Genomic DNA, 18,266 nt, shown 5'->3' with positions numbered 1-18,266 from the left:
AGCGCCATCCCAGGCCCTGAGGGATGTCCATGCCCTCACTGCTCCCCTGCTCAACAGCTGCCTTTACATGCTGGCCACAGGTCTGGTGTGAGCACAGCTTGGTAGTACACGTACCTGGGTGGATTAAGCAGGAGTCGCACTCGTTCTCCTCATTCCTGCAGCAGGGAATGGTGTAGCCCACTTTTTCTTTCCGTCCTGGACAGACGCACTCAATTTGGTCATACTCACAGCACTCCCGGCACATGATGTTCCACTCCGCCCCGGGGCAGTTCTCATTGATCACCGTGTACTCTGCAGGCAGGGAGGGAAAGGGGGGGGACAGAAGAAATAAGCCACTCTCTGTAGAGGATTGACAGAATCTGTTATTCAGCGATTTGTCAGATCAGACATGGCATGAGGTTGCCCCGGTCTTCAGTGTAGAAAATTGCAAACTAGGTGGTAACCCACATCCCAAATAGCAGCTGGGGTGTCTGAGGGACGCACGGGCAGTTTTGCAGGGACAGCCAGGGGAGGCAAACACAGCAGAGATAAGGAATATGGTTACTTAATTCTTTTCTCTACAGGGCCTTCCACATCAGCACTGAGAAAAATAATTATAAAAAAAAAAAAAAAACACGGGATGAGGTCATGTGAGAAACTCTTCTGCAGATCTCAGCCTGACTTACAGCCTCGTATACAGCGTACATTATTTAAGCTATGTGAGCATGTTTTGTTCAGCCTGTGAATTTGCTGCTGTCGAAGACGAGGGTGTCCGGCAGGAAAGGCCAATTTCACGGCTGGGTTTTAGCCAGTTTCACTCCCTATTTTCACTCAGAAATACATAGTGCTATGCTCAGTTTTGTTGCCAAAGGAAACAAGATTTTTCATTATTTATAAAGGTTTGTTTTGTCTGGCATTTCTAATATGATAACATTATTAATGTATTTTTATTATCTAGCATAACCTTATACACTGGTGTTTAAGCTATGCTGGAAGTGCCCTTTTAGGAAAGGGCACTGTGATACCTCAGGGTGTGACTCCAGGCTGCCGCAGTAAGTGCAGACCCCACCTTCCGTCGCCAGCACGCTGTCTAAGGTCTACAAACTGAAATCTAATGAGTGCACGCGGCTGTCAGCATGCCTCAGCCAGCTGACAGACCTGACGGCTGCTTTCATGGAGCCTGATGGTGAGAAGTGTGAGAGCAGCCTGGGAAGATGAGACATGAAGGAAACATAATGAGACTCTCTCTTTCTTCTTCCCTCTCCCCTCCCCTTTTTTCTTTTTTTTATTGTGGTTAGGTAACATCCTTTTTTCTTTTGTTTTAAACTCTGAGTGACAGAGCTGCATTGCCATCGCAACCAGCCACACATCTCTAAGGTGCAGCGCTCCCGCCTGGGCCCGTCCCTGGCTCCATCCTCACCCTGCTGCTTCTGCTGTCGTCGTGCCTCATAACCGAGTTACCGCATCTGCCAGACGCAGCTCCCTGCCACTGAACCTTGCTGCTCCGTCTCACTGGATTCTCCACGGGCTCATGAAGAGGTTCCTGGAAGCTTATCCTTTTCCCTAACGCTATTTATTTGCTCCATCAAAAAGGGACCACCAACTGTTTCTTCATTTTTTTTCCCTTTGGCTGGGAAATGAAGTTTAGCCCTTGGTGCTCCTCGCAGCTGAACCTTTCCCAGTCCACTGCAGTTCGGAGTTTGGAAACCGGGCTGCTGTTTGCGCTAAAACCTTCCTGTTCCCTCCCAGCCACAACCATTCCAAAAGGAAGAAAAGAGCCACGGCTGTCATTCAATAACATTCTGTAATTATTTATTCCAATATAAGTTCTTGCATCCAAATGACCTTAGTGTTCAGCAGTTATATAGCCTTTTGCCTGTAGATCTCGACATGCTTTACAAAGTGCTTTTTCCAGATGGGAAACTGAAGCACAAGCGAGGTGAAGTGACTTTGCTCAAGGTCCCAGAGAAAAACAATAGCAGAGCCAGGAATTAAACCCGTGCCTCCTAATTCCCAGAACAGCAGTCAATCAGCTTGGCCAAGTTGGGACTTCTTAACCTATAGCTATTATTCTCTTCTAATGAAGCCGTTTATCTGTGATCTGTATCTGATTCAGATTCCAGAGCGAATTGATTACACGTGTCTAATTATCTTATTAGAACTGACACTCAGCTTGATCCATCTCATCATACATGACTGGCAATCGCTGTTCCTGTGTTGTGCGGGGGCGGGTGTCTCGCTCCCTGTTGAAGGAGGAATCCCCAAAGCCTGAGCAATAAATAGCTACCTAACACTCAGGAGCTTTCGCAAAGCTTCCTTCAAATTCTTTGGTCTCCCAGCTCAAGCTGGAAATCTAAATTCTCTCAAGGTTGCCAATGCTCATTAATGAAATGGCTCTATCCATTTGGGGTGTAGATATCTGTTGCTAGCTAAAACGATCCAAATGTTCACAGGCAGAGAGAACCATGAGGGCTGACCAAGACATCTCCATCCGTGCAGAAATGCCAAGCCTGGCCAGGCCAGGCCACAGGCAGCACCACGTGGCTGCCGGGTTAGCGCTTCCCTCTGAGAGGGGCCGGACCAGGCGACCGCCACAGGCCCCTTTCAACCTAAATTATTCTATGATTTTATAGCAATATTGCTGTTTGCTTCCTTCTTGCCCTTGTTTCAAGTGAGACAATGGAAACAGACTGTGTTTTGGTTCACTGACCATTGAGTTCCCTTCCAGGTTTGCAGGTAGTTTGGGCAGCATATTTTCATTGACAGGGAAATATGTGGGTCTGAGGATTTTTATTTATTTTTTTTAAGTGATCATGTCTAGGATTTTCTTCAAAGAAATCATGAAGTCTGTTATTCTGAAGATCTGTAGAAGCTATTTTTTAAGGAAACTTGTGCAAAGACTCGATGTACCCTTTTAATAGTGGTAGTGTCCCTTTTGTGTTGCACATACATCTCCTGCCTGCTGAGCAGCAGGCCAAGGAACACTTCCCCTCAGAAATGCAAGAGGGAGATGCACAGAGCAGTCTGCACGCAACAAACATTTGTTTGGGTTGCTGAGCTCAGCCTGGGCCCCAGGGAGGAAGAATTATCCCTATTGTGCACTTGGGGAACATTAACCATGTCCCCACTGGCAGCTCCCTGCAGCCACACTTGGCCATTATTACCCCAAAAGAGAAGAGGCTGAGGCAGGGAGGAGCAGGGGGAGCTTTACTGAGTGAATTGCTGGAAAGAGGGCCCTGGCCGGCTGCGGCTGCGATAATCACAGGGTACACTGTGGGCCTAGCTGATAATCCTCCAGAGCAGGCAGGCTGGTGTGGAGGCAGTGGCCGCGTCTCCCAGTGTCAAACATAGTCCAGAAAGTGCTTTGACCTGATTTTGGAAGAAGCAGGAAGAGGCTGCTTGACAACCCCTGCAAAATATTTGGCTGAAATCAACAAACAAGTCTCAGAACAGGCAAATAAACAGCGGATTAATTTACAGGATTTTAATGATGGAAGAGAAACCCATTAAATCCAGGAATAGACAGCGCATGTGGAAGCAGCTCAAGACCACGGAAACCGAGCAAGAAGTAGTCGTGTGGGAAGGCAGGCGAACAGCCGGGGGAAGGTGCTGGGGGAATGCCCGCGGGGCTCGGCAGCCTGGCAGGACACAGCACCACGTTTCTCCTCTTGCTTTGAGTCCAGCCTGGGGGAGCAGTGGGGGAGTACGGTGGTAACATGCGGCCTAGCTGGTAGTTCTCACGTGTTTCCAGGTCTGGGTGGGTGCACGTTCATTCTTTCTGCTGACATCTGCACCTAGAGAGACCGCCTCACCCCCGCAGCACAGGGGCGCGTTTCAGATCCCGCAGCTCTCAGCGGCTGCTGCTGCCAGACAGCAGTGGGAGGGGATGTTCCCCAGCAGTGCCCACGTTTCTGTGGGCTCTAAATGGCCTTTCTGTTGGCAGCATCAGCCCGAGGGCTGTTCCGGAGAAGGCAATTCATCACAGTCACACCGTCACCTCCCCTGCTCTCAGATATTAAGCTGGGTGTTTGGAGGAGCCAAAGACTCCTCTCCCCGGGGAGCTGTCCCCACTAACAGGCAGGCCCTGAGCTTCCTCCATGAAAACCTACGTGCAGGTGATGAGCCACAGCGAGGAGAAGGTGCCGCAGGAGTGTCTCGAGGGAGCCGGCTCCTGCTCTTGTGGTGGCTGAGCCTGCACTGGGAGCTGAGCTGCTGAAAGCAGATGAAGAGCAGCCACAGAGGGGCCAGCACAGAATGAAGTGAACGGCCGATCTGCTGGATGCTCTAATGCTTACTGACATCCCTGTGCAGACAGGGCCTTGGTTCTCCACAGATTCTCAAGACTGCAAAGGCAAAGTGTTCAGCCTTTGCTCTTGATTTTGATTCAGCTCTGTGTTTGCCTTTGTACAAGTGCTGCTTATCTGCCTGCCTCTGTGCTGTATACCCACAGGAGCCAGGGAAGGAGTGGAAGAAAGTTATTCCTGGTGCTCTAATAGCTTTAAGGGGAAATACAATTTTAATCCGCTGGACTGCCAAGCTTCTACTGTCACGCACTCCATTCACAAAGTTGCAAAAAATTCAGCTGTGATTTAACTTGCCTGGCGCATCCAATTCCCTCACTTGCTCTGGCCCAGAGAGCTCTTATTTGCTTCTTATTCCTGCTTCACCTTTTCAAGAGGTGCTAATGTCCTCAGCCAAGATGTGCCTAGGCTAGGCAGCCCGGTGTGTGGAAGAGGCGCCTGAACAGTTGGCAGTGAAGCTGTCATCTCCCTCACACAAATGGTCTGTTATTCCTATTGCCCTCATGGTCAGGGCACGCGTGTGACTCAGCCATCCCTGTCCTGGCCAAACCTCAAATACCATCCTTTTCCAAACTGCAGGACCTCAGAAGGTGAGGTGATGAAGCCCCCACAACGAAATATTTTATTAGTACTTGGGAAAGATGGTGATGGAGGTTTGACAGAAATATTGCTTGAAATGGACTAGAAATGCAGCCTTCCAAAAGGGCAGTTTTTGCCATGCCATTCGGAAAAGCCAGAAGTCTCTTTGGAAGATAAGCGAAGGCTCCATTAGCACTCCCCCTGAAGACTGGAGGTATGTTACTTACTCTTATGCCAGTGAGTTCAAAGAGGATGCCCAAGAAAGAAGAAATAGCTGTAAGGATCAGGCTGTCTTAAAGCACTAGTTCTATTCAGTACAAGGTCTGCTGGAAAGGACAGTGATGAGTCCTATGGGATATGCAATGAGCCCAGCCAAATCTCTCATTTGAGGGAAAAGCGGAGACCTATGAGGGATGGAAAAAGTCTGATCATCAAAGAAAGCTATGTCTTAGAGCTCAGGGATAAAGGGAGCACTGCCAAAAGCCAAGCTGAACTTGACCTTGCGAAGGAAATTAGAATAATAGTAAAAGGTTCTTCAGTCATAATAAGAAAATAAGGAAAGAAGAAAAGCGATTCTTGTGGGATGCGGATGCAGATGAAATGTAAGATGGTGGTGGGCAGTGTGGTGAGGTCTTAGCTTTCATCTTCAGGGAGTCTACATTAATGGGTTTGGGGGCGTGGAAACAGTTAAGGTGTGATCCACATATTAGTGAACTTCTAACCAACTGCAGCTTGCAGCTTGGGATATTCAAGTAAACCAGCTTCAATTTTGGTTTATCTTACTATGTCAGGCTAAAAACTTCGGTGATTCACAGATTCACAGGCACATTGCTGCCTCAAGGGTGGGCCAGACAGTTCATCACTCTAAAACTTCAATTTTAACACACTTTTCTTGTCATGGTGAATTTGCCTGTCATAGATACCTTACTAAACAGAAAGGGGATTTCTGTTCCAAAGGGTTTGGAGCTAGGAAAATTATATGGCTAGGATCTAAGGTGAATTAAAGCAAGCCCAATTACAGCAATTAACTTAGATGTCTTCTACTTCTTTGGAAGAATGGCTTGTTGTCATTTTAATGTAGTCATTTTAAGCTGGTATAAATCCATGCTGCTGCTGCAATGGGACATCTCCCTCCATTGTGTCCCTGACTTCCCATTCCCACTCCCTATCTTTGTGCTGGCATTAGCTGCTACATAGAGGGATCAGTGTACTGATCCAACAGAAAGCCACTTTGTGGTCTCCATGTCTCCCTGGGAAAAAAAAAAAAAAGCCTAAATGTTCGCCACAATCCTACAAGAGAGACCTTGTATATATGTATTTATCATAACGTGGAAGAAAGTGTTTTATAAGGACATCCATACCTTGATCTGAGCTGATGGAACTTCCCATCCTACATATCCATGGTGTTACATAGAAAAGATGAGTTTTCCTCCCATGCCACAGTTTATCCATCAGCACGCTGGTGTAACAATACTTACACTCGAAGAAACATCATTTCAAATTGCTTTGAAAAGTGCCATACAAATTAAAAGTGCATTGTAAATAAGAACAGATACAAACATATACATCTCCAAAATGAGAGTCCATAGAAGATGACTGTTTCAAAGTGATTATTCAAACAGCTCATGTTCCACAAATGAGAATATGTCCCCTTTTATTTGATTGCCTTTTATTTTTTTCAGCATGATGCTCAATAACAATTACTGCCTCTGCAGAAGAAGCAAGCATCTGAGTTTGAAGGAGCAATTTCTTAAGGCTCTTATTAGGAAATGTTCAGCCATGTAATAATTCTGAAATGAAGGTTTCTCATTTAAAGACAGAATAAATCTGACAGAGGTGAAATCTAGTAAAAGCTAACACATTTCTTTCTCTCCGTGTCTGTCTCATTTTCATGATTGTTTTATCCTGCTCCTTTTTCAAGTCTACTCTCATTGCACCACTGTGCAGGCTGGCTCTTATCCCAAAGGTGTTATGGGTATGGACGTTAACAACATGAAGAGCTCTGAGCACACAGAAGATCTAGAATTTCTCAACTGGAAATGAGAAACATGTTGGATTCACTTAGTAAGGCCAAGAGGAACAGACCTCAGAAGGGAAGAGAGTTGTTCCCTTAAGAAGTTTTAACTGGGGCTCTTGAAGAACAGTTTAACCCCAAACCCTGAATAATGATGGAAAGTGCAGGTCTTTATTCCTAACCTTTTTATCCCTCAGATAACCCGTTGTGCAAACAATGCCTATTTTCCTAATAGGTTAAGAAGACGAAAGGGAGTAATGCTATCTCTAAAGAAGCTTGCTTCCCTTTAGGAAATTATGTGCCTATTATTCTTTTTAGCAGCTGAGCTAATTATAAGAGGAGCTAAAATACATCCCTGTTTTAGTTTTACTCAGTGTGCTTCATTTATGGATTGCAGGCCACTGCTGAATAATTGGACTGCTTCTCCCAGTGAGCCAGTTTGCATCCTTTCCTAACTGTCAGCGTGCACTTTTACACAGCCATGAATGTGAGGGGAAAAAATGAAAGATTTTCTCATTAAAAATAAATAAAATTAAAAAGTTAACATGTGAACACATGGTGAGGTCTACTATACTAAGCTGACTTGGTCCACTTACTAAACATATATCTATAAAATTCAGAAATAAATATTTCTGTTGATCCCAATAGGACATAGGTTTGCTTCAGCATGCTGCTACGGTGGTGCCTCTTTTACACCTGCAAGCTTCCACTCGTGACTGGGCTGTGATAAACAAATCACAACACCTCTGCTTCAAGAAGAATTGTTACTTCAATAAAAAGTCCTTTTTGAGGTCTCCATCAGGTCCTTAACAGGAGTTCCCATATGACTTCCAGCGTTTGTACCTCATTCCACACTGCCTTGTTTTGCTTTGTCCATAAGAAAAATAAAGAATCAAGGAAAGCCAAGTAAAAATTGTGCTTCCTCTTTGTGGTGTGTAGGAATTGCCCATCTAGAAGCTACAGCAGTGGGTTAATGAATAAAGAGCATTAAGTGAAAATAGGAGCATCCATTCAGTCTTTCTATACCATAAAGCCCTGATGGTCCCAGTACCCCTCAGCCAACACCGCCTCAGTTGCGATGCCCACCGTTTGCACATGTTCTGCCCATGTTCCTCCCAGCAAACCCGCCCGCCCTGCAGCCCCTCCTCGCCTGCCCTACCCCTGCTGAGGAGGAGCACAGCAGGGCAGGTAGGCCTCAGGCAGGGTGCTCGTTCCTATTAGAAACATCCCGCTTCGCTTCTTCCTACATTTGAGCAGCCCTTTCTTCCAGATAGTGAGCTGTAACACGCAAGATAGAGCTCTACTCCATACACTCCAAGTAGCAGCTCTGCTCCTTTCCCCTTTTTCTTGTACAAAGCCCTTCTAATCCCTGCCTTCCCTCTGGGGACAGGCCAGTTGGCCCACAGGCCCGGAGCGCTGCAGCAGGCGTACACGCCTCCGCCGCATCTCAGATGCTGTTCCAGTTTAAACCTCGCACTCCTCAGCACGCGTCTTCCCCTGCCCTCAAAACACCACAGCTTCCTCTTTCTGTATCTTTTCGTCATGGCTGGATTTAAATTACAGGCCATCATCTACGCCACGAGCTGGGATGTTTATAGCATCTAAAGCAACCTGCAGACGTCTGCCCTAAACCTCCCCGTCCTCCACTTTCTCCTCTGTAATTATGGGACGGCATTTTTGATCTCATTATTGGCACCGTGGCATCGCGTGTTCATCCAAGAAGGGCTGTGACAGGGCTGTAAAACAGCCAGGATAAGGCTGAAACTGAGTTTGCTACATTACCCAGCAGGCCTTGATTTGTTTCTGGGATAGAGAAGCTTATTCTGGCCAGGAAAATTACACTAGTGTGATTGGGAAGAGATTTTGTTTTTCCTGTGCTGCAAGACAAGGAACAGGAGCGGGTGTGAATGCGGCACTTTTGAGATAGTGGCAGCATGCACGAGGCTGGAAAGCCCAGCCTTCATTAACGGGGCTGGGGAACAAAGCCAGACTGCTGTGATATGGGAGGATATTTGGGAATCTGTAGAAAAGAAACAGCTGCAGTATCTAAATCCATGAGCACATGACATGGGGACATGCCTGTGTTAAACATGGAGAAGTGGTGCCGGCCCTGTCTTCAGTGTTTGCTTGCTGTAGCGGTGTCAGACCTGGAGCAGGTGGGCAGTTAGTGTTGCCTGGATAGAAACAGCCCACACAGACAGCAGGAAAATCCCTGAGCCTCCACCTCAAGCTGTACGCGGCAGCCCTGGGGCTGTAGCTCAGCCCTAGCCAAGGACCGCAGGGTGCCCCCGAGCTGCCGGCCCTCTGCCCCTGCGGCGGGGAGGGCGACAAGCCAAACCAGGGGGCACTGGAGGGCTTAACGGGACTCCCGGGAGCCCCGTGAGGTGGCCTCAGGGTTGAGCATGAGTAACCCCAGCTTTCCTCTGATCCAAAAAGCGAGTCTCTCCCCCTTTGTCCAAGCTAGGGACCTAAATGTGTGAACTGAAGTAACCCATTTGCTAAGATTGAATGCATCTGGATGCATCTGAGTGCATCTGGGCTCCACGGCTCTAGACAGAGGATGAAGGGGGAGGGGAGGAGAGATTGGGGAGGGTTGAGATAGGCAGGAGCACACACAAACACACATATATTTTTAAGGAAATATGAGTCACTTGCACTTCAAGTTTATTCCAGAAATCAACTCCCAGACCTCCCCTGACTCCTGCCCCCAACTCCAGAGGCAGGCCCTGTGCAACTGGGTGTGATAAATAGGGATAAAAATTGGATACATCTGTGGGGAGGAGGCAAAATGCTATTTTCCAACCTGCCCTGACACGCTCAGGCCACCGCACTTTTGAATCCTTCCCGTGGCTCCAAGCACCCCTCCCACCGCTGCATGCAGGGTGAGCACTGATGGCGGTGACTCCTCTGGAGACAGGGCACGGAGGCACAGTGAGGACGGAGGGGGCAGGGGGGTGGCTGTCCTCGATGTGGGACCCCCAGGCCCTTCAGTCACTGCCCCCGGTGCGTGAGGAGCTGGTGTTGGGGAGAACGAGTGGGCAATGAGCCTCTCCACAGCACCAGGCAGCCGCTGCCCATGCCTAGGAGTGCTCTGGCACATGGCAGAGGGACAGGCTGCTGTGGGGACAAAACGTGGGTGCACGTGGGACAGTGAGACCGTGCTTTGTGCTGGTGGCCCTGGGGGCAGGCTTTGGCAGGGGATCAGTCACCCTGTCACCAGCACCCTGGGCCCCCAGGCCCAGCAGGGAAGAACACCACAGAGGCAGACCCTCTGCCTCAGCCCCCAGCGGGGCGGGCTCTGTAGCCCCGTCCTTGACACTGATTATTTATAGCCGTCACGATGGGGTTGCCTGCATGCCTGGCACCTCCCCTGCTCTGCTGCGTCCTCCCGAGGTGCTTACCTGGCAGCTAACGTTGTCACAACCCCACTGCTCGAAGGGCGGGCGATTCGGGGGCACCGCACCTCCCAGCGCTCAGGGCTCGGCTCCTGAGGCAGCCCGCGGGATGCTGACAGCCATCTGCAGCTTCAGCTGCTCCCAGGTGTAAGCAGCCCACGGTCGTGGCCGCAGCGACAGCGAATCTGCACTCGCCAGTAAATGCCTTTCGCTTAACCTTATCAAGAAGAAACTGAACATGCTGGTTCAGCAGAATCTGGAGCGAGGCTTGGCTATAAAAAAGATCATTCTGCTTTAACGAGGCTTCCCCTTCGAAAGAATAATATTGGCAGAACTAAAGCCCAGATCGGAAACAATGTGTGGCTTTTGTTTTCTTTTTTTCCTTCACTTTTTTCCTCCCTTGCCTTCATTCTTGGTGTTGGGGCTGGAGAGGAAAGTCTCTGTCTTGCCAAACTAAACAAATTACGCTTTACAATTCGGAGACTTAAATGCCTCTTTTTATCATCATTTCCTTAGCACTGAGTGTTGAGAAAATAAAGCAGTAGTAAGTGAAGTGATTGCATACCCTTTTCTTGATGGCCATTGGCAAACAAATCCAGCCAGTTGTTTCTCTTTAAGGCTATTAACTTTGCCTGGAAATCATCCCTGGGCAGACCTCCCCCCACACATGCTCTGTGCCGGCGAGAAAGGAATAAATAAAGCAGAGCCCCTTCCTTCTACTATTACCAGCCCTGCAGATCTCTCCACTGCCCATGACAGCCCCTGAGCTCAAACCCCTCTGACCACACTGAAGGAAAGGGACTGCTCTGGCCGTGCCGGGAACGCAGACGCTGACTTACGGTACCTCTCGGCAAGCAGGAGATGAGCAGGAGCTGCAGGAGGGTGAGTCCTACGTGTGTCCAGAAGGCTCGCTCCATACTGCCCAGGCCGGTGCAGCGGTGTGACTGCTCAGCAAGGGAAGGCAGGCAAACAGCTTTTACTGGGACCTCACCAGCTCCAGGCTGCGAGGGATCTCGGATTTCAGACCTCGGCTCGCTCCCATCCTCACCAGAGGGGAACTACCTTCAAGAGACTTCTCAGGCGTCCAGAAGCACGACGTCACCCCAAACCTCTCCAACTGCTGCCTTAACCCTTTCTGGACTCTGGCAGGCGATCCCTTTTGTGACGGGCTTGTTGTCTCGCGCTGCTCAGCTCCAAGATAGCAATTTTCATCTCAGAAAGAAAGATACAGTAAAGGGGGGAGAGACAGAAATACAAATTTCTATTCATGAGTCATCCCTGTTGCTGTGGCGAGTTGAAGTTACAGATGTCTCCAGAAGGAGGCACTTGGTACGTGCTCCCTCTGGGTGTGCAGGGCCGATGTGTCCCCAGGGTGCTGCCCTCGCCGCCGGGCTGGGCGCGAGGTGGGTGCGGAGAGGGATTCCTGACCCACGGTCCCGTGACCGGACAGCCCGGCTAAGTGACATGTGCCATTTTACAACGCGCTTAAAATAGACGTGCTTTTTTATGGCAGGCCAGATGAATGAATGGGGCTCAGTGAGTGTTCGCTCCCTCCACAGTGGATGAAAACCGCAAAACACAAAAGGAATCACTTGGAATACACGCGCTTGAGCTAGTCAGATGCTTTTTACGGACTCCGTTTCTGCCAGAAAATGCAACTTTGGCAAAATTGAAATGTTTTGTCGGAACATGTTGATATTGAGGAAACGTTCAATCCAAACAAAGGAGACCATTGCTTTTGGATTTGATCTCTGCGTCATGTTTTGGTTTGCCTTTTCTATTAGTACATGCTACTGATTTTACCTGTCTTCAGCTCATATTTAATAGTCGTATACTTCATTTTTCTAATATTCTTCTTACAAAATGTATCAATACTATCCAAAGGAAACATTTCATGGTTCTACACCAGATCTCCTCAATTTCATTTCTGTAGTGAACTTTCAAAATGTAGATCATTTTCAAAATGTGAAGGGTAAAAATTGGCATTTTCTGCAGAGTAGAAACCCAAGTATCTCAAAGGCTTTGACAAATACCTACAGCTGTTTGTAAAGCTCTCAGGCATGTTGAGCAACCTCAAAAATTTGCGAGCAGTAGCCAATGGAAACCTTGAGTAATTTACTGCAGTGGAAAATCCATTACGCCTTCAGGTGGTCTTTCATGGGATGAATTCCTTTATCCAGACATCTCTCTAGGTTATCCTTGTCTAACAACCTATAGACTTTTAACTGTGAACAGTCTTTGTAGTATCTGTGCACCTTCCATATAAAACAATACCGATGTGTTCATCACCGTCTTTTTCTCTAAATCTCTTAACATGGATGCAAACATACCCAGTGAGATTGCTGATGTAAGAAGACATGAGACAGATGCCAAGATTTTGATGATTACGGCACACAGCCCTACTCAGAACATAGTATTTAAAGTTCATTTTGGACTTAGCTGCCATTCGATTTTCTGCATGGCAGTGGAACTGATGCTAACTTCAAATTTCCTTCAGAGCACAGCCACCTGCTTTGGTGTGGAGACCTCCACAGGGTGCAGTACGGATATCTGTCTGCTCCACGGCCTGCTGGAGAATCTCCCCTCTGCCATGGAGTGTGCCCACGTGGTCAACAAGGCCAACGGCATCCTGGCTTGTATCAGGAATAGTATAGCCAGCAGGACCAGGAAGGTGATCATTCTCCTGTAATCTGCTCTGGTGAGGCTGCACCTCAAGTACTGTGTTCAGCCTTGGGCCCCTCAGTACAAGAAGGACATCAAGGCTGTGGAACATGTCCAGAGCAGGGCTACGGAGCTGGTGAAGGGCCTGGAGCACAAGTCCTGTGAGGAGCAGCTGAGGGAACTGGGGGTGTTTGGTCTGGAGAAGAGGAGGCTCAGGGGAGACCTCATTGCTCTCTGCAGCTGCCTGAAAGGAAGAGGTGGGGAGCTGGGGGTCAGCCTCTTGTCACAGATAACTAGCGATAGGACCGGAGGGAATGGCCTCAAGTTGTGCCAGGGGAGGTTCAGGTAGGAAAATGTGAGACATTTCTTCTCAGAAAGAGCAGTCAGGCACTGGAATGGATTACCCAGAGGAGTGGTGCCGTCACCATCCCTGGGGGTGTTCAAACCGGCTGGAACCGGCTGGAACTGAGGGGAACCGGCTGGAACTGACTGGAACTGGCTGAAACTGTCTGAGGGGAACTGGATGGAACTGGCTGGAACCAGCTGGAACTGGCTAGAACTGAGGGGAACCGGCTGGAACTGGCTGGAACCATCTGGAACTGAGGAGAATTGGTTGGAACTGGCTGGAACGATCTGGAACTGGCTGGAACTGAGGGGAACTGCCTGGAACTGTCTGGAACTGACTGGAACCAGCTGGAACTGCCTAGAACCATCTGGAACCATCTGGAACTGCCTAGAACCATCTGGAACCATCTGGAACTGAGGGGAACTGGTTGGAACCATCTGGAACTGAGGGGAACTGGTTGGAACTGTGAGGAACTGACTGGAACCAGATGGAACCAGCTGGAAATGACTGGAACTGGCTGGAACTGGACTTGATGATCTTGAGCTCTCTTCCAACCTAGAAATTCTGTGATTCTGTGAATTGACTGAATCTGAGGGAACCGGCTGGAACTGGCTGGAACCGGCTGCAACTGACTGGAGCTGGCTGGAACAATCTGGAACTGGCTGGAACTGAGGGGAACTGCCTGGAACTGACTGGAATTGACTGGAACCAGCTGGAACCATCTGGAACTGACTGGAACCAGCTGGAACTGAGGGAAACTGACTGGAACTGGCTGGAACTGGTTGGAACTGGTCCTGTCTAGCACAGTACAACCATGGCTGCTCCTCACAGAAACCGTCCTGCAGCCCCTGCTACCAGCACCTCACTGGGGACAGTCATTTAGTTTCCACACAGGGATATATGTCATAGTAGCTCGTGTTCCCCACCTCCATAGTCAGCTCTTGTAAAAGGTGAAGAAGACAAGGGTGACAAGTGGAGAATCCTCTGTGGCCATTGCAGTGACAGTCTACAGCAAACTGAAAACAAAGTTATGACAAGCTGACTAAAGCTTTCCCCTGTGTTTTCCCCTGTGTTTTATTATTATTATTTTTTTTTATTATTATTTTTATTTTTATTTTTTTTTCTCCATTACTTCTCACCCAGACAACTGGAGCTCAACACTCTCCTCTGTGTTTAAGAAAAAAAAATGAATTCCTCCAAAACAGATGAAAACAGAGAGCCTTTACCTCTTCACAAAGAAACATGATTTTTAATGTATATAGAATCATAAATAGTTCGTTTCATACCTTGTTATTTCTAATAAACAATGAAAATATTTAACCTAGTAAGTCTGAAATATAAAAATATTTAACCTAGTAAGTCCTAGTAAGACTGAAAGTTGGCTTATAGATACCTGAGGTTTAGCTGAAACTGAGAGGGAGCCCCACGAGGACCCAGACCCAAATCTGTCCTTGATGTGTGAAGTCGAGAAATCCCAGAGCGTTGAACAAGGTTGAACACAGGGAACCAAAGAGTTAAGGACAAGCATAGAGGACCTAATACATAGATTTTTCATAAAGGTCAGAACCATTGCGGGGGGGAAATAGCCACAAGGGCCACAAGTATTTGTTTATTTGAGCCAGTTTCTGTGGCAAGCCATTCAATATGGTGGAAAAGGAGTAGCTGAGGTTGTGCCTCTGTCCTGCGTAAGGAGCAGCTCTGCAGGGACACCTTCACTTTTAAGATGGAAAAGAGGTCTTTCTATTTTATGGAGGACTGGGATAAGGAATGGGAAAGCTAACTGATCTTTGATATCTCTTATTTTTCTTGTCTCTTAGGGAAGTTAATTATGCTCACCAGGGAATATAATCACACTCAGTGTTATTCTAGAGTGCTTCATTTAGCCCTTTGCAAAATCAAGTTGCATTGGTTGATCCACTGCATCTGTAGAGAATGGCTTGTCAGTCAAAAAAGTGAATTCAAACATGATCCCATAGATTTTACATGATCAAGTAGATATATCCTATTTACATTGGTTGTTTGATGAGACGTAGCTTTAGCTCTGGGCAGCTTACATTGTGCTCCTGAATGCACTTATTGCATTTCTATTAAGATGCAGAGACCAAACCAGGCAAATCACACCAGCCAAATATTTTGGGCTTTATGTAATTCTCCACAAAAGAAAGCTAAAAGCTCTTAGCCATGTGTCTGTGCTGCTGAGGAATCTCTAGCATTTGGCTGCAGTGTTTGTATCTGCCCTATTGCTGAACATACTTAAGTACAGGTTTGAAAATTGCATTCCACTGACACTGACTTGTAAAACAGATCTGCAAAAATTGATAGAGTTAATGTATCTCCTAGTCATTATAAACTTCCTAGCAACTCACTTCAACCTAGAGTAAAACAAGTGCTTTGATAATTAACAGTTAGCCACCGGATTAATAGTTAATGTGTAATTAATACCACTGACTTCTAATAATCCACCATGAAAAACATGAGACATGAAAATGCTGTGTGATTCAGTCTGTAAGAAGAGCAAGAATGCCACCATTTTATAGGGGAGAAAAATTGAGGAGCTGAGGTTCATACCTTGTAGCAGTGCCGGAATGAGTTCACCCCTGTTTGATACTTAAAGCTCTAGTCTGTTCTGCTTGAGATGACTCAGTGAAGAATAATTAGGGATGGATGTACAGTTCTGAATAAAATCAATTTTGGTTTGAAATAAAATCGCTGTTTCAGAGTCAGAAGAGCTTTCTTTTTTTTTTTTAGTCGGAAAGTTTAGTGAACTTTTTATTTCCCTTCACAAGGCATCCTTCTTACACAAACATTTTGAGCCCATTTCTCTCTCTTCTCACAGGCAAGATCCCCACTGAAACCAGTAGAGTCTTCTGCAAGAAAAAGAGTTTGAATCACCCAAGCTCAAATGTGCTCCCAGCAGAGTCGGTGGAGTTAGGTCTTGAACTTAAAGTAAAGCCCATCATACTTGAACAAAATCTGAAGAAACCATTTGTGAGACATTGTAAAAGAAAATGGACCCTCTGAAAGGCTGGAAAGGGCTTGTGTCTCACAGGAAAAATAAAGTTCAAATGAAACTCAGACTTGGAGCTTTAAGAGTAGCAGCAAGAGCAGTTAATGAAAGATTAGCACTAATGTTTTATTCCTTCCCTCAAATCATTGTTATTGAATGAGGGAGCCCTTTCAGAGGAGAAATTACAAAGCGTTTGCCTTTAAAACACTGCTTTTAATAGAAATCACAGACCTTACTATAACATCCAAGGAACATTTTATAAGTTTCTGGGAATATTTAGAGTATACTTTGCCCTTTTAGTTTCAAGTTCTGCCAAATGTGTGCAATGCAATATCAAGCACTTATAAACCACAGTAGAACTGTGGCAGCCTTCCTACACAGGCACCTGCAGGCAAGGGCACTTTGTGGGGCTTTTTCTGACCTAAGCTCCACAACTTATTCCCAGCTCTTTGTGGGATGTTAATCCTCAGTGACTGAAGCATCACAGTCAAAGAAAGCAAATTGGATGAGAATGGGAGAAGCCAAAAGAGCAAGGAACTGTAGTGCCAGCACACATTACAGCTCCTGACCTAATGGGACTTGTAATGGCAATAGTAAAGCTCGTATTTGTTAAAAAGATTTTGTCAGGAAAACTGAGGTAAAATTTATAATTCCGATTATGCTTCTGGGCAGGTGATCAACAAAATATGGCCAGAAAAATATGACTCCTTAATGGCACCTAACAAGCAGTATGTTTTTTGTTTTGTTTTGTGTTGTTCTTTCAGTTGGTACTTCATGTCTTAGTCTGTCTGTCTGTGGGTTTTTTTCAGTGATCCTTCTGTGTTTCACTTTTGTATATAGTCTATGATGATCTTCACCATAGCAATGGGTAAAAAAAAAAACAGTCAGGTGGAAGATTTGGTTTGAAACTAAAACTAGCCATTAGTCAAGCCTACTTATCAATCAGTCAGACACTGATATTACACTCTAAGGAGGTAACAGGAAAGGGTTGCAGTTACATATTTCCCTACATGAAGATGAACTATCTGTAGATTCAATTGTTGTTATGATACATATTTTGCTTCATAGGTTAATAAATAAGGTTTTGTAGGTTAACAAATAAGACTTTTAATCTGTGCAGTAGGCTCAAACTGATCACCAATACAACAATGACCCAGAACATTAGCAACTGCTTTTGTTTGTTTGTTTGAAGTTGAACATTTGATAATCATGCTAACATGTGAGCCAATGTGGAAGCCAAGAAAATAACATGTTTTTGAGTCAGAAATCTAATGATGCTCAACCTGGAAAGCTCAGCCTAGCACTGCAACAAGATGTCCAGCCAGAAAAATATTTACATTAAATAAAGTTCAGAAAAATGTATGTTGGAAGCAATTGGTGGAAGGCCAGCTTTTCAGAGGTGATGATTGTCTGCATTTCCAAACTGGAAATGTAGAATTGCAGCACTTCTTGAAATGTGATTCAGAATGAGATGTAACTGCATTGCAGTTAGATAATAAGTGATGTAAGACCTGAGCAGAGCTACCTTACAAATTAAGAGCTTAGTCTGAAGCGCAGGTTTTTTGTGATCTCCTTTTCTCCTTTCATTGATCCCCATTAAAGCTGAAATTAAGGCTCAATTTCTGTCCCTGTAGGTTGAATTTGCCAAAATGTCCTTATGAATGTTCTATGAAGAAATCAAGCTAGGAACAACTGTAAAATTCTAATTACAAAGAGTAATGAAATCATTCACCCTTTATATAGTTGTCTTATATGTGGTACAAGTAAATAATCAACAAACGTGCAGTAACGTATCATTATCTGTTTCCTCCTGATGCATCCTTTGGGAGTTCTGCCATCAATCACTTAATACCGTCTTCTGCTAATCGCTATGCAGTTTTTCCATTCTTCTCCCTTGATTGACTTGACTGACCTTGATAAAAAGGTGGACCTGAAGAAGATGACAAAGACAATAAAAATGTACCCATTCAGAAAGAGAGAGTAA

General features: G+C 46.3%; 1 protein-coding gene across 2 annotated transcripts in view; it reads right to left on the bottom strand.

Moving 5' to 3' along the window:
- The window catches only part of PAMR1 (peptidase domain containing associated with muscle regeneration 1), a 52,357-nt gene extending 40,975 nt beyond the window's left edge, over positions 1-11,382 (bottom strand). For both annotated transcript variants that reach the window (XM_084520223.1, XM_084520224.1), the window contains exons 1-2: positions 11,113-11,382; positions 115-291 (exon numbers count right to left, since the gene is read on the bottom strand). In XM_084520223.1, the coding sequence (XP_084376349.1) occupies positions 115-291; positions 11,113-11,185 (250 nt within the window). In that variant the 5' untranslated portion in view covers positions 11,186-11,382. The remainder of the gene's footprint in view (positions 1-114; positions 292-11,112) is intronic.
- Between the last annotated feature and the right edge of the window lie 6,884 nt (positions 11,383-18,266).

Source organism: Aythya ferina (assembly GCF_964211825.1).
Source record: "Aythya ferina genome assembly, chromosome: 5".
Classification (NCBI taxonomy): Eukaryota; Metazoa; Chordata; class Aves; order Anseriformes; family Anatidae; genus Aythya; species Aythya ferina.
This window is presented reverse-complemented; position numbering and strand designations above follow the sequence as displayed.